This window comes from Hemiscyllium ocellatum, chromosome 24, assembly GCF_020745735.1.
Source record: "Hemiscyllium ocellatum isolate sHemOce1 chromosome 24, sHemOce1.pat.X.cur, whole genome shotgun sequence".
NCBI lineage: Eukaryota > Metazoa > Chordata > Chondrichthyes > Orectolobiformes > Hemiscylliidae > Hemiscyllium > Hemiscyllium ocellatum.
In genome coordinates this window covers 3,390,381-3,405,656 of record NC_083424.1, presented here as the reverse complement: position 1 = coordinate 3,405,656, position 15,276 = coordinate 3,390,381, and the positions used below count along the sequence as shown (strand labels likewise).

General features: G+C 47.9%; 1 protein-coding gene across 2 annotated transcripts in view; it reads right to left on the bottom strand.

Moving 5' to 3' along the window:
* Positions 1–3,467: 3,467 nt before the first annotated feature.
* Positions 3,468–15,276, bottom strand: part of adgrd1 (adhesion G protein-coupled receptor D1) — a 299,554-nt gene continuing 287,745 nt past the window's right edge. For both annotated transcript variants that reach the window (XM_060843366.1, XM_060843367.1), the window contains 2 exons: positions 12,898–12,990; positions 3,468–5,422 (listed from right to left, as the gene is read on the bottom strand). In XM_060843366.1, the coding sequence (XP_060699349.1) occupies positions 5,327–5,422; positions 12,898–12,990 (189 nt within the window). In that variant the 3' untranslated portion in view covers positions 3,468–5,326. The remainder of the gene's footprint in view (positions 5,423–12,897; positions 12,991–15,276) is intronic.

The following is a 15,276-nucleotide window of genomic DNA, read 5'->3' as shown; positions in this document are numbered from 1 at the left end:
TGCCTGGTGGTCACCCATCTATCTGCCTGAACCTGTGGTGTGGCCATATCACTGTAACTGGTGTCTACCATATGGAAATGGTTGAGTGGGGAATACGCCGGGCCAGGATTGTGCTGGAGTATAATTCTGCTGCTGTTGATGGCCCACAGCACCTCATGGATGCCCACTCTTGAGTTGTTCCCTCTTGTTGGTTCCCTCCCCACCTGCCCCAGACCCAGTCCAGCTGCTCTGTCCTTTAGGACCCGACCAGCTCGATCAGTAATGCTGCTGCCCAGCCACTCTTGGTGGTGGACAGTGAAATCCCCCAGCCAGATACATTCTGTGCCCTTTCCACCCTCAGTGCTTCCTCCAAGTGTTGTTCAACATGGGGGAGTCCTGATTCATCAGCCGAGGGAGCTCGGTACCTGGTAATCAGCAGGAGGTTTCCTTGTCCATGTTTAACCTGAAGCCAGGAGACTTTATGGGGCCCGGAGCCAATGTTGGGGACTCCCAGAGCAACTCCCCCCTGACTGTATCTCACTGCTGCCCCCTCTGCTGGGTCTGTCCTGCTGGTGGGACAGGACACATCCAGGGATGGGGATGGTGGGCTCTGGGAGATTGTCTGTACGGTAGGATTCTCTCAGTGTGACAATGTCAGGCTGTTCTTGCCCAGTCTGTGAGACAGCTCTCCCAGTGTTGGCACTAGCCCCCAGATGGTAGTGAGGAGGGCCCTGCAGGGTCAACAGGGCTGGATTTTCCAGTTGTTTCTGGTAACTAGGTTGATGCTGGTGGTCTGTTTACGTTCATTCCTATTTATGGACCTTGCAACTGTTCACTTAGATATTCAGATGAGACTTGGCACTGTGTGGGACCCTGCATTGGGTTTGGCACAAGCTGAAAGTCAGCTGTGGACTTCTATTGCACATTGTTGGGAGTGAGTTAGCTTGGATAGCTGGCTTGGGATGCAGGGAGATGCCAAATGCGTGGGTTCAATTCCCGCTCTAGCTGAGTTTACCACCAAGTCCCACCTTCCCAACCTCACCTTTCACCCAGACGTGTGGTGACCCTCAGGTTAAACCACCACCCAGTCATCTCCCTCTGATGAGAGAGTGTCCCTCAGGGGCTGAGGCGATTTTGTTTGCACATAGCAAATGATATGAAACATAATGAACATCTTAACCCATGGAGTGAGGAGTAAATCACAGACACAGGATCTGTGGCACTGCCTGAGCATTTGTCCAGTTGTGAAATTAAACTGCCATTCACTCCTGGAGTGAAGCCTTCAATCTCAGAATCTGTTACACAAAAAAAAAACTCATGAAATCATCTCCAGAATCAGCAATTTGCAACAGATACTCAGACATTTAGAAGAGTATGAACAAAGCCCACCTGCCCAGACCGAATCAGAACAGATGTCAACTCAAGGTGAGAGCTGTACAAGCCATTATAATTATACTCAAACTTGATAAATCACAGGGTTTAAACTTTATCACAAAACTCTTCATAAAGACACAAGGTTTGAAATTTAATCTCAAAATGTTTCCTCCTCATAGCAGAGTGTAATTCTGAAAGAGCCTATTTGGCCAATCGAATCTGTGCTGGCCCTTTTCAAAAAGCAGTCCAGTTCGCTCTGTCCCCAGGCTTTCTCACCCACATGCCAGCAGCATTTTCTCCTTTGAGTATTGACCCCGTTCCATTCTGTTATCCAATCACTTGCACCACTCCTTTAGCCAGTGTTTTCCTGATGCAGATTCAGTGGTGCAGTAGCAAGGTTACAATGACAGATTGGAGCTCTGAAATACTACAGCCATTTGGAACAGTTAATGGTAAAATGGTTTTTTTTATAAGTGGATTGTTCCAAAGAAAAAATGATTGCTGGTGGACATGCAGTGGCTGACAAACATTCTGTGTTTGGAATATAATATGTGAATGTGCCAAAGAAGCTTCAAACAGACTGGGCTGTGATTACAAGGATAATGGAGGCTGATAATTCCTCTTGTGAATTATGTTGCAAACTGCAACACATTTTGTGTTTTTCACTTTGAAACATACATTAGGACAGGGTTAAAAGGCCAGTTTCAACTCTGCTGGAGTATGCTAGTGGAACTGAACACTCTTGGCCGCACCAGCCTCAGCTTGTGTTTTAGTGTGCTGTGAAAGTCCATTTCCTAGTCACCCCTGCATTGCAGGTAAAGATTTTCCATTATTAAGAGTGCTAGGATCCAGCAGGTCCACAGCCAACAAAAGGAAATCAGATCAATTCCAGCTGAAAAGAATCAGAACGACAAAATCTTAACTCATCTGAAAAACTGAGAATCACAAAACTGTCTGTTCAACTACCAAGCTCAGCGCTTCCAGTAACCTCCACTGTAACAGATACAGGTTCAACTATCTGCTCTCTGTGAACAATTTCGAGATCAATCGGTACCTTTGTTTTTAAAACTTGCATCTTTTTGGACTCACTTCTTATTTCTAATCTGTGTGTATGAATGTTGTATTAGTATTTTTTCTTATGCTTAGTGATTAATAATGCCAGTCGTTGCTGATTCAAGTAATCCTGATTAAATTGGATTCTTTTAAAATGTAAGTCGAATTGGTTCTGGAAGAAGGGTATCTATAAAGGAGGGGGATCCTGTAGATGATGGACAGTGCCTTCATAATTCCCACCACTGCTTCCCTCAGGGACTTGGGCTCATCCCATCTACTCCCGGGGAATTACTCTTCAAGTCTCTCCTCTTTCTCTATTTTCAATCTCAGCCAATCCCTCAGCAACCTCCCTGTTTACTGTCACTGATAATCATCCTTGGTCAAATGCACCATCAGGACCACAGTCACGCTGTCTGCCTCCACTAATAGGTGTCTGTTTTGGTCCATAATCATCCTCAGACAAACCTCTGACTGTTCATGTGCCTGGAGGAGACTCTCAGAGTCCTGTTTCTATCAGACAAAGCTCTTTTTGCTTTTAATTTCTTTATTTGCTCTCCACATTTTGCATTTAGCCTGAATCTGTGTTGTATTAATGAGCTGTATACACTTTATCAGCTTTATCTTGCTCACCCAACCCATCAGACAACGCGCTGTAGCTTTGCTTGTCCTCTCTATGCTCCTGGTAGGAATGAACCTGAACTCCACCCTAACCTTCTCATCTCTATAAGCTGTCTATTTCTGCCCACACCTTCCACCTCCTAAATTCACCAATACTGTCCTTCTTCGCAACACCCCTTAAAGCTGCTTGGTCACCTGGCCTCATGGTTCTGTATGTGCAGGCAAAACCACTGCTGCAAAGCAACTTGTGGCATTTAACTCGGTTAAGAAAGCTGGCTAAATATAGTTATTTGCAATGAGTGAGTGTGACCATTATGTTTATAGGAAGGTTTTAAATCTGATTTCAAAGTTGACTTTCTTCAGAATTTCTCTCTCAGACACATACTTGATCGCAGCTTTTCATTTAAATTGATATAAAATAACTATAATACAGTGCAAAGAGGAGTGTTGCATTCCTGTTTGTGACAGACATTTATTCATCAGGCACAGACTTAGTATAATATCTTCACAAAGCACACTCCAACATAATAGCTTATCTCATGACAAAACAGTTAGAGTTTGATAGTTTCAGTTAAATTATTACATCCCTATCCATCAGAGAACATTACCATGTTATAACAGGGACATGACATCATCACGCACTGTAGACACTGACTTTGAATAAAAACAGGAGAAAAAAAACGTTCTTTGCTGCTCTACACTTGACACGTGTCCCATGATCCTCAGAATGCTTGCTCAGTGTTTGTGAGGGAGTCTAGATTTGGGGGAGGATAGGGATCTGAACCTGTCACACTCAGCAACCCACTCTTCCCTCTGTAGCCTCCATCCAATCCTCTCCATTTCCAACCCTGGGGTAATGCTAACATACAGATCACGGATCATGGATGATTGACATCAACTCCACTTCCTTGCTCCAAACCCAATCTCTTCAAATCCCTCTGAGATTTTGAGCTCAGTCTTGACTCATTAACTAACGATCCCCTGTTACAAACTAACTAACCGTCCCTTGTCCTGAGGGGTGATATATTCCAAAGATTCACACCCAATGAGTGAAGAAGTTTCTCATCACCTCATTCCTAAATGGCCAATTGATTATTTTTGGGACCCTATGCCTGTCTTCCCACCCCCCTACTTGATCATTCAGCTCTTACCCAGGGGAACTACCCTCACAATAAACAACACGTTGAGTGTTGGAAACATCCCGTTTGTTTCAATCAGATCATATCTCATTCTCTGAAAACGCCAGAGAAAGATTGGACCATTCTCCTCAATCTTGCTTCTTGGATGGTCTCTCATTACAGGAGTCAGTTTACTGAACTTTCAACTCTGACCCCTAGCTGGAGCCGCTGGGTCAGGAACCCCCAGCTGCTATTGGCTCTAAAGGCCTGTTAACCTCACCCTACCCCAAACCTACGTTGCACCCTCCCTCCCCCCAAATTGGCAGGATAAACAATTCCAGCCTACCTCTGTCGGTGGGACTTGCTCCCTGGGACACATGGCTGAGCCCTAGTCTGGCTGAACTAACCAAACCACCAGAGCATCCCAGCATCAGATCTGTTAACTGCTGCTAAAAGGAGCCTCCATAACAGTTAAACAAAGTAGATTCTAACCTCAAGAGAGAGACTGAAGAACAAGACTGGCTTTGGAAAAAGAGAATCTGTTGTGGAGAAAACTTTGCCTCTTAACACAGAAAAAAACGTCAGATATCGGAAAAATATACAGAAGAAAACATACTTCAGTCTTAGACTTGTGTCACAATAAAACGATATATAAAATTCCCACCAAAAACACATAGGTTTTTGTAATTCCTCCGACACCCACTATGCATGCTTTTAAAGAGGAACAATTATCATTTTACACTCAATGTAGTTAGTTTAAAATTGCAGTACACCTTTATATGTGCTTGTCGTAATTGCTTAAGAATTCACAAAATGATCCCCAACACAAAAGGGGCAAAACCAAGAGTCACATTAAGTATCAGGTGGGTACAGATGGTACCCCCTTCAGGGAAAGGGCTTTCAGGATAACTGCTGAGCTCATCGTGCTTTCCTGGAGTATGAGTTTTACCATCCAGAGGGACACTAAACTACATCCCCACCACCCTGTCCCACTCTGTCTGGTGTAATAAATACCTCATGTCTCAGTTCCTTCCCTTTGAGTTTTATAAGAGAGGGTTAAGTCAACAGTTCCTTCCTTTCTGGTTGGGCCAGTTTCAGTGAGTGTGGATCAGTATTTGGAGAGGTGCAGTGATGAGACTGGAGACTGTATCGGCTGTTGGTTGGTTGAGGCAGGGGGACGATGGTCACACTGCGGACAGGTCCATTCGATTCCCAAACTCCGTGCTCTTCTCCCACGTGTTCAGTTTTGTTGGGGTGGTGATCGCTCGATTTCCATTCATCTGCAGATGGACAGGAATGAAGCCTCATTTCCAGGAATTGCCACAAGGAGATTCCCTGTTATCCCACTCTCCCCATGATCACCCCGCCAAGTCACTGGGAACAGAGTGTTCCTCCGATTCTGGTCACCTCTGCGCACACACCTATCATCCCCAGCTCATCCCCACACTCAGGCTCCAGGCACGCAGTTCCCACATTCACACACAAGTCCCATTTACACAACCTTCCCTGGACTCACTGATCCACATTGGCTCCCTCATCGCCAGACCTTTCACCCTGCAAAGCAAACTCTCCCTACCTCTGTCACCACCCCCCACCACCACCCCTTCCACCCCCCTCCCTATCTCTGTAACCCTCTCCAACCCCTATACCCCTCCCTACCTCTGTCACCCCCTCCACCATCCCCTACACCCCTCCAGCCCCTATAACTCTCCCTACCTCTGTCATCCTCTCCTCCACCCCTTACACCCCTCCCTACCTCTGTCACTACCCCCCTCCAGCCCCTCCACCCTCCCTATCTCTGTCATCATGTCCCCTCCAGCCCCTACACTCCCTCCCAATCTCTGCAACCCACTCCAACACCTACACCCCTCCCTATCTCTGTAACTCCCTCCAACACCTACACCCCCTCCCTACCTCTGTAATCCCCTATACCTCCTCCCTACTCTGTCACCCCCTCAACCCCTACACCCCCTCCCTATCTCTGTAACCCCCCCATACCCCCTCCCTACCTCTAATACCACCTCAACACCTACACCCCCTCCCTACCTCTGTAATCCCCTACACCTCCTCCCTACTCTGTCACCCCCTCAACCCCTACACCCCCTCCCTATCTCTGTAACCCCCCCATACCCCCTCCCTACCTCTAATACCACCTCAACGCCTACACCCCCTCCCTATCTCTGGAATCACCTCCACTCCCTACAGCCCCTCCTTACCTCTGTCAACCCGCTCCACCCCCTACACCCTCCCTATTCTGTCACCTCCTCTTCAACCCCTAAACCCCTCCCTACCTCTGTCACCTCCCCTCCAACTCCTAAACCCCTCTCTACCTCTGTAACCCCCTCCAGCCCCTACACCCCCTCCCTATCAGTGTAACCCTCTCCAGCCCCTACACCCCCTTCCTATCTCTGTAACCCCTCCAGCCCCTACACCCCCTCCCTATCTCTGTAACTCCCTCCAGCCCCCACACCCCCTCCCTATCTCTGTAATCCCCTCCAGCCCCTACACCCCCTCCCTATCTCTGTCACCTCCTCCAACCTCTACACCCCCTCCCTATCTCTGTCACCTTCTCCAGCCCCCACACCCCCTCCCTATCTCTTAACCCCCTCCAGCCCCTATACCCCCTCCCTATCTCTGTCACCTCTTCCAGCTCCTTCACCCATTCCCCATCTCTGTCACCTCCTCCAGCCCCTACACCCCTCCCTATCTCTGTATCCTCCTCCAGCCCCTACACCCCCTCCCTATCTCTGTCACCTCCTCCAGCCCCTACACCCTCTCCCCATCTCTGTCACCTCCTCCAGCCCCTACACCCCTCCCTATCTCTGTAACCTCCTCCAGCCCCTATACCCCTCCCTATCTCTGTAACCACCTCCAGCCTCTATTACCTCCTCCCTACCTGTGTAACCCCCTCCAACACCTACACCCCCTCCCCATCTCTGTAACCCCCTCCAGCCCCTACACCCCCTCCCTATCTCTGTCACCTCCTCTAACAGTCCCTACAAATCTGTAACATCTCATGGTTTTCCAATTCTGTTCTCCTGTTCCCTGACATTAACCAGTTTGTGTAGATTAGAGTGGTGCTGGAAAAGCACAGCAGGTCAGGCAGCATCTCCAGTGGCTATGGATTCAGATGCCTAGGCCCTGAGCTCTGGAATTCATCCTCACTGCTGTCCATTTCACAGTGCTTCTGTAAAATGTTCCCTAACCTTATTTGATTGACCAAGTTTTCAGTCACCTGTCATAACACCTCTTTATGTGAACCAGTGTCAAACTTTACTTGATTATCAATGCAGAGATGTAACCTGGGGCCATCCTGTTATATTTTAGGAGCTATGCAAATGTAAGCTGTTGGAGTTGGAGGTGGTTGTCTCTGACACAAATAAATTGGTATTTCATCATCGGGAAAAAAACAGACGGAACACTATTTCGGGGTAAGAAAGACTGGTAGGCCGACATAGACCTGACTGGAGTACAGGTACAGTGGATGGCCATTCGGCCCACCAGTTCTGTCAGTTCATGGTTAATCCATGCCCTACCCCATCTGCTGCTTTGGTTCCAGATCCCTCACTCTCTTTACTCAATATCAATCCAATTGGTCTCTCATTGATCATCATCATCCACAGTCTTTCGGTTTCCGTGAAACACTTCCGTTAAACACTTATGTGAGATTGTGTTTCCTTACTACCCTCCTAAATGGATTGGTTTATATTTGAGAGAATGGCCTGGGAGTGTTGCCAAGTCAGGATACTCTGGAAGCCCTTTAGTAATGGCAGGTAGTCACGATTCCAGACTTCCTGACCTCTTCCCTGAGCTATCCGATTTTTGAAGCGGCCTGTTAAGTGTGTAGGCTGTTTCTCCCAACCACGTCTGCTGCACTGTGGGAGGAAGCACTAACTATAATCATCTAGTTATCCAGATCACTTAAAGTACTAATAGCAAAAACTGTAAGCAATTGAAACTTGTGCAAATAAACATTGCACATCTGGCAGCAGAGATGAGAGAGCTTGAGCAGTCAGTGGTGCAGTGCTTTCCCTGGATTGGAGTTGGTTCAGTTATTTTGTGGGAGTTTGGACTGTTTACCAACAATATCAACTGAAGCTCAGCATGGGCCAGTATGGGAGAGCAGGAATGGTCATTGGGGTATTACAGGGACAGGTCACGGGGGTGGGTGGGGGTTCATGGACTGGGTGGACGGTTTTGAGATGGCATGCATGTAGTGTACTGACTGTAACGGGCTCAGCCAGGGGGATCTCATAGAGTAGGAGTTCCCTGACTGGGGCAGTTAATCTGGTCCATTCAGGGAGCCCTGGCTGACAGATATAAACAGGAGTGTCAGGGGTTCTGCTCATTTGGACAGCTGGATCTGAGGAAGCTGGATCAGGGTCAAGGACTCTCCCTGTGTAAATAAAAGGAGGACTCAGTGATGGGACACCGGCCGATGTGGAGATATTTCATGGAGCCTGAGTGGTTTATGGGGGATGAGAGAGGGAAAAAGTAAGGACTGCAGATACTGGAGATCAGAGCTGAAAAATATGTTGCTGGAAAAGCGCAGCAGGTCAGGCAGCATCCAAGGAGCAGGAGAATTGACGTTTCGGGCATAAGCCCTTCTTCAGGAATGAGGAGGGTGTGCCAAGCAGGCTAAGATAAAAGGTAGGGAGGAGGGACTTGGAAGAGGGGCGTTGGGAATATGATAGGTGGAAGGAGGTTAAGGTGAGGGTGATAGGCCGGCGAGGGGGTGGGGGCGGAGAGGTCGGGAAGAAAATTGCAGGTCAAGAAGCCAGTGCTGAGTCTGAGGGTTGGGACTGAGAAAAGGTGGGGGGAGGGGAAATGAGGAAGTTGGAGAAATCTGCATTCATCCCTTGCTGGAAAAGCACAGCAGATGAGAGAGGGAGACTGATGAGGGCTGGGGGGGGGCTTACTTCTTTCATTATAATTGGAATTGTCATGTGTGAGTGAGTAGCCACGCTGCTCAATTTCCACCCATCCTCAAGATAAACAAACCTTCCCTTCAGCAGAAGGGTTGAGAAAGATTTAAGTAAAAAGTGAGGTCTGCAGATGCTGGAGATCAGAGCTGAAAATGTGTTGCTGGTTAAAGCACAGCAGATCAGGCAGCATCCAAGGAATAGGAAATTCGACGTTTTGGGCCAGAGCCCTTCATCAGGAATGAGGAGAGGGTGCCAGGCAGGCTCAGATAAAAGGTAGGGGGGAGGGACTTGGGGGAGGGGCGATGGAGATGTGATAGGTGGAAGGAGGTCAAGGTGAGGGTGATAGGCCGGAGAGAGGGTGGGGGCGGAGAGGTCAGTAAGGAGATTGCAGGTTAGGAGGGCGGTGCTGAGTTCAAGGGAATCGACTGAGACAAGGTGGGGGGAGGGGAAATGAGGAAACTGGAGAAATCCGAGTTCATCCCTTGTGGTCGGAGGGTTCCCAGGCGGAAGATGAGGCGCTCTTCCTCCAACTGTCGTGTTGTTATGTTCTGGCGATGAAGGAGTCCAAGGACCTGCATGTCTTCGGTGGAGTGGGAGGGAGAGTTAAAGTGTTGAGCCACGGGGTGGTTGGGTTGGTTGGTTCGGGCATCCCAGAGGTGTTCCCTGAAGCATTCTGCAAGTAGGCGGCCTGTCTCCCCAATATAGAGGAGGCCACATCGGATGCAGCGGATGCAATAGATGATGTGTGTGGAGGTGCAGGTGAATTTGTGGCGGATATGGAAGGATCCCTTGGGGCCTTGGAGAGAAGTAAGGGAGGAGGCGTGGGCGCAAGTTTTGCATTTCCTGCGGTTGCAGGGGAAGGTGCCGGGAGTGGAGGTTGGGTTGGTGGGAGGTGTGGACCTGACGAGGGAGTCACGAAGGGAGTAGTCTTTGCGGAAAGCTGATAGGGGAGGGGAGGGAAATATATCCTTGGTGGTGGGGTCCGTTTGGAGTTGGCGGAAATGGCGGCAGATGATACACTGTATACGGAGGTTGGTGGGGTGGTAGGTGAGAACCAGTGGGGTTCTGTCTTGGTGGCGGTTGGAGGAGCGAGGCTCAAGGGCGGAGGAGCGGGAAGTGGAGGAGATGCGGTGGAGGGCATCGTCGATCACGTCTGGGGGGAATCTGCGGTCCTTGAAGAAGGAGGCCATCTGGGCTGTGCGGTGTTGGAACTGGTCCTCCTGGGAGCAGATGCGGCGGAGACGAAGGAATTGGGAATATGGGATGGAGTTTTTACAGGGGGCAGGGTGGGAGGAGGTGTAATCCAGATAGCTGTGGGAGTCAGTCGGTTTATAGAAGATGTCTGTGTTGAGTCGGTCGCCCGAGATAGAAATGGAAAGGTCTAGGAAGGGGAGGGAGGAGTCTGAGACAGTCCAGGTGAATTTGAGGTCGGGATGGAAGGTGTTAGTAAAGTTGATGAACTGTTCAACCTCCTCGTGGGAGCACGAGGCAGCGCCGATACAGTCATCGATGTAGCGGAGGAAAAGGTGGGGGGTGGTGCCAGTGTAGTTGCGGAAGATGGACTGTTCCACATATCCTACGAAGAGGCAGGCATAGCTGGGACCCATGCGGGTGCCCATGGCAACTCCTTTAGTTTGGAGGAAGTGGGAGGATTGGAGAGAAAGATTTACTCAGGCTCTTCTAAATGGTGCTGGTATTTCCATTTAGATGGTGCCAGTTGCTTGGTATGGGGGAGGGGGAGTGGGGAGGGGGGGGAATGCCAAAGGAAAAAAAAACAAGGAATGATTTACCTCAACAGTTAACATTCAAGTCAGCACCATTCACCTTCAGTACGTCAAGGAACAAGGTGACCAGCAAAAACAGCTGAGCAATGTGAGAGGTTTTTCAACCGTACTAAAGGTAATTAACCTCAAAAAAATAATAGGAATGTTGAAGGGCAAGATAAGAGGAGGAAATCTTCCTTTTCAATCATCAAGTTACAAAGCTGAAAATTTGATTCTTTATCTCGTTTCCTCCCCCCACCCCCCACCCTCAAACTGGGGGGAAGCCAGGGCATTAGAGTTAGACTGAAGGGGTCAGCATTTCTGGATCAGCTTGGTAGAAATCTTTTCACACACCTCTGTTGTAAAATGTTGGAATTATCTCCCCAGTGGAATGTTGGAAGCTCAGCATTTGAGACCATCGAAAGCTGACATTGACGGATTATTTGTTGATTGATGCGTCAGTTCCCTTATGGGATGCGGACATTGCTGGCAAGGTCAATATCCATAAACTGAGTGTCTTGCTTTGCCATTTCAGAGGGTGGAGAAGAGTTACTCACATCGCTTTAGGTCTGGAGTCACATGTAGGCCAGACCAGACAGCAGATTTCCCCACGTAAAGGGCATTAGTGAACAGTGTCCAATCAAGAGAATGCTGAGGTGTCCCCCCACTCCACTGCACCCACCAACCCAACCACACCTACCCACCCAGCCCTGAAAACACAATCTGAACATTTTGTTTTATTCACCCGTAGAACATGACTATTGCTGATGGGGCCATCATTTATTGTCCTTGAGAACATGCTGGTGACCACAAGACCATACGATCGAGGAGCAAAAGTTGGCCATTTAGCCCATTGAGTCTTTTCTGCTATTTAATGAGATTATGGCTTTTCTGATAATCCTGAACTCCACTCTCCTACCTTTCCCCCATAAGTCTTGATTTTCCCTTACTGACTAAAAATCTGTCAATGTCAACATTGAACGCATCTAATGACCCAGCCTCAACAGCCCTGAGGAGAGAATTCCACAGTGTACTGATAATGAGTTCAGCTAGATAGACCTCATAGAGTAGGAGTTCCCTGATTGGGGCTGTTAACCTGATCCAATCAGGGAGCCCTGGCTGACAGATATTCACAGGAGTGTCAGGGGTTCTGTCCACTCGGAGAGTATCAGGATCAAGGATTCTCCATGAGTAAATAAAGGGGAACTCGGTGATGGGATACTGGCCGCTGTGGAATTATTCTCTGATCCTACCCTCTGGCTCCTGACACTTTCACAAAGGGAAATGACCTCTCAGCATCTACACTGATAATCTCGCTAAATAATTTATATCTTTCAATTAGGTCGCTCCCCATTCTGCTAAATCCCACTGAGTACGGGCCCAACCTATTTAACCTTTGATCACAGGACAGTCCCTCCATACCCAGGGCCAGACGACTGAATGACTGATTCTCCAATGACAGTCTATCTTTTCTTAGATAAGGGGCCCCTAAACTGTTCACAGTATTCCAGATGGGCTGTTGTTCCTGTATCATCACTCTCAGAACCAACAGTGCCTCCTTCTAGAGGGTCAGTGCCAGCAGACGGACAGGACACTGCGTGTTCAATGAGTGAATAAGCAAGATGCTCTTGTTTCTGTTCCAGTCCTTTGTCAAATCTTCCAGCTTTTAACTGAGTCTCTGCAGATTAGACAATAAAACAGACTGCTGTTTCTCAGCTCTTGGCGAACAATCCAGCTCAGCTGACTGTTAAAGCATCTGTGTGCAGACAGGTGGAACAATGCATAAACCGAGAGCTTCGGGTGTTGGGAGAGGAGAGAAATTAAAGCAGAATATTGATGAGAATTGTCCTTTAAACTTGTCTTTCCTTGTGCCTTTAAGGCCTAAGTGAGTGACACTGAGATTTTTGTCAAACAGCTTTTCAATGTTTGTCCTGCAGTTATTTAGACCAAAGCAATCTGGCAATCTCTTCCAATTGTTGCCAAAATGAGGCTTCTCCAGCCTTTTAGTGTGAAATAGAGGAATATGCAGTGACAGTAAAGACAAGGCAGAAAGGAACTTGTACTTACAATGTCTGAATTGAAAGGTTTCACATTGACATTACGCATGGAGCTACTATTGAGGGACCAGACCTTTGTCTTGTGTTTGAGAGCAGCTCTCACCTAAAACGATAAAAAAGAAAGATTGGTGCTGCTGGAATACAACAGAGTCAGGAAGATGATTAGTCATTTGCTAGGCCAGCAGTGTTCTGCTAAATTGCAAAATTCTGAAAACTGCTTGCAGGATACTCCCTGGCTACATCATTACTTTTCAATTCCAACTTTGTAAAACGTGGTTTTCCACAGGCTCCATCTCAACCACAAGTCCAAGGCAATTTGAATTTCAACATGATGATACTCTGTTCCTGCTTGAAGCTGCTCGCCAGTGGGAGATCTGCCCTCACAGAGTCGCCCCTTGAGATCTCTAAAGTTCCAGCTCTGATCAAATAGCCAAGATATTGACATTTCCTTTCCAGGATGTCACTTTCAGGGTTCTTTTCGCTCTTGTGATTTCAAGTGCCTCTTCATTTGTCTTACAGTCTAGAAACGGAATATCTAAACATACATCTCAGCATTCCACATCTCTATGTACATAACTAGACGTGCTCTTACACACAGCTCAGTGGTCAATTTTCCCATGGCATATTCTTCCCTCTTGTAACCACCACCAATAAGCTCCCCTTGATAACAGACCGATAAATTCCTGTTGAAGGGCTTATGCCCTAAATGTCGATTCTCCTGCTCCCTGGATACTGTCTGACCTGCTGCGTTTTTCCAGCACCACACCTTTTAACTCTGACACTCCAGCATCTGCAGTCCTCACTTTCTCCTGATTAATTTTCATGCCAAGCCAATTAAAGACAATGCAGACCATCAAAGGTGACAGGATGGGGCAGGGGCTACATTAACATGGAGTTAGAAGGGGGTCCACAGACCTTTTTTTTTAAAACAAATTATACTCCTCGAGAGCAGGTGGGAGTCGAACCTGAATCCCCTGGTCTAGGGGTAGGGACTCTACAACAGTGCCACAAGAGGGCCCCTTTCTACAAACTATACAGAAACACACAGTTCAGGCGTACAAATTGTAATCACTGATAATTACTCACAGCTTTGGGATGGCTGTCTTGTTGAATTTGTTTCTTTAATAATGAGCAGGACCATCGAGAGTGAGATCTGAAGCTTAATCCAAGAGTTGTTTGAGTGGAGCTGTGCTCCGGGCTAATTCAGTTACAGCTCTTTGAACCCATCGACAGTCTTTCACAGGAATAGGGAGCTATTTCAGTGCAATTCCCTCAGCTCGGAGTCAGTGAAATACACGTCCAGCTCCAGCTGACCCCAGAAACTATCACCGGCTGGGAGTCATTTCCAATGAGCTGATCACCTCAAGATTCACATCTGGGAAAAGTCTCACCAAACACTTAGCCCCAGACAGTTGTGATCTGGCCTTAGCACTTGCAGGTTTGAAGAGTCAGCCTCGATTTAAGAGAAATTAGATTACTTACAGTGTGGAAACAGGCCCTTCGGCCCAACAAGTCCACACCGACCCGCCGAAGCGCAACCCACCCATTCCCCTACATTTACCCCTTACCTAACACTATGGGCAATTTAGCATGGCCAATTCACCTGACCCGCACATCTTTGGACTGTGGGAGGAAACCGGAGCACCCGGAGGAAACCCACGCAGACACAGGGAGAATGTGCAAACTCCACACAGTCAGTTGCCCGAGTCGGGAATTGAACCCAGGTCTCTGGCGCTGTGAGGCAGCAGTGCTAACCACTGTACCATAATCATGTCTCAGAATCAGAAAGCTGTTTACTGCGGAGCCTTGAGCACTGACTCCAGGCTGACCCTCCTTAGTGCAGTAACACTGGGGAGTGCTGCACTGTCAGAGATGCTATCGTCCAGATGGGGGGGTGGATTTGAGACCGAGTCCCCTTCTGCACTGGATGTAAAAGGTCCCCTCCCATGACTGAAAGCTCAGTCCTCACACTGTGGTGAAAAGTCTGATAATTAACACGAACAACAACATTCTGATACACTGGCCTTAAAGTTGCCAACTCTGTGAACCTGGGACATCTATCACATGACCTCCAACTGGTCCAAACTCCCACTATTAATTGGCTGACATAGCTATCCCTTAGCCAATTGGAAAGCGGGAAGACTGGTCTTCACCTGATTGCATAACAGTTGTTCAAATGGCCTTTCCTCAAATAATTTTTATAGTTAATAAACAGAACTACTCAAAGAAAATGAAACAAAACCAATTTTTTGCTGGAATTATTGTGTTTGAGGGTAAATCCACATTTGATATGTGGGGGGCTTTTAAAGAGAGGCTGATTGGAGTGCAGGACAGACATGTGCCTGTGAAAATGAGGGATAGAAATGGCAAGATTAGGGAATCATGGATG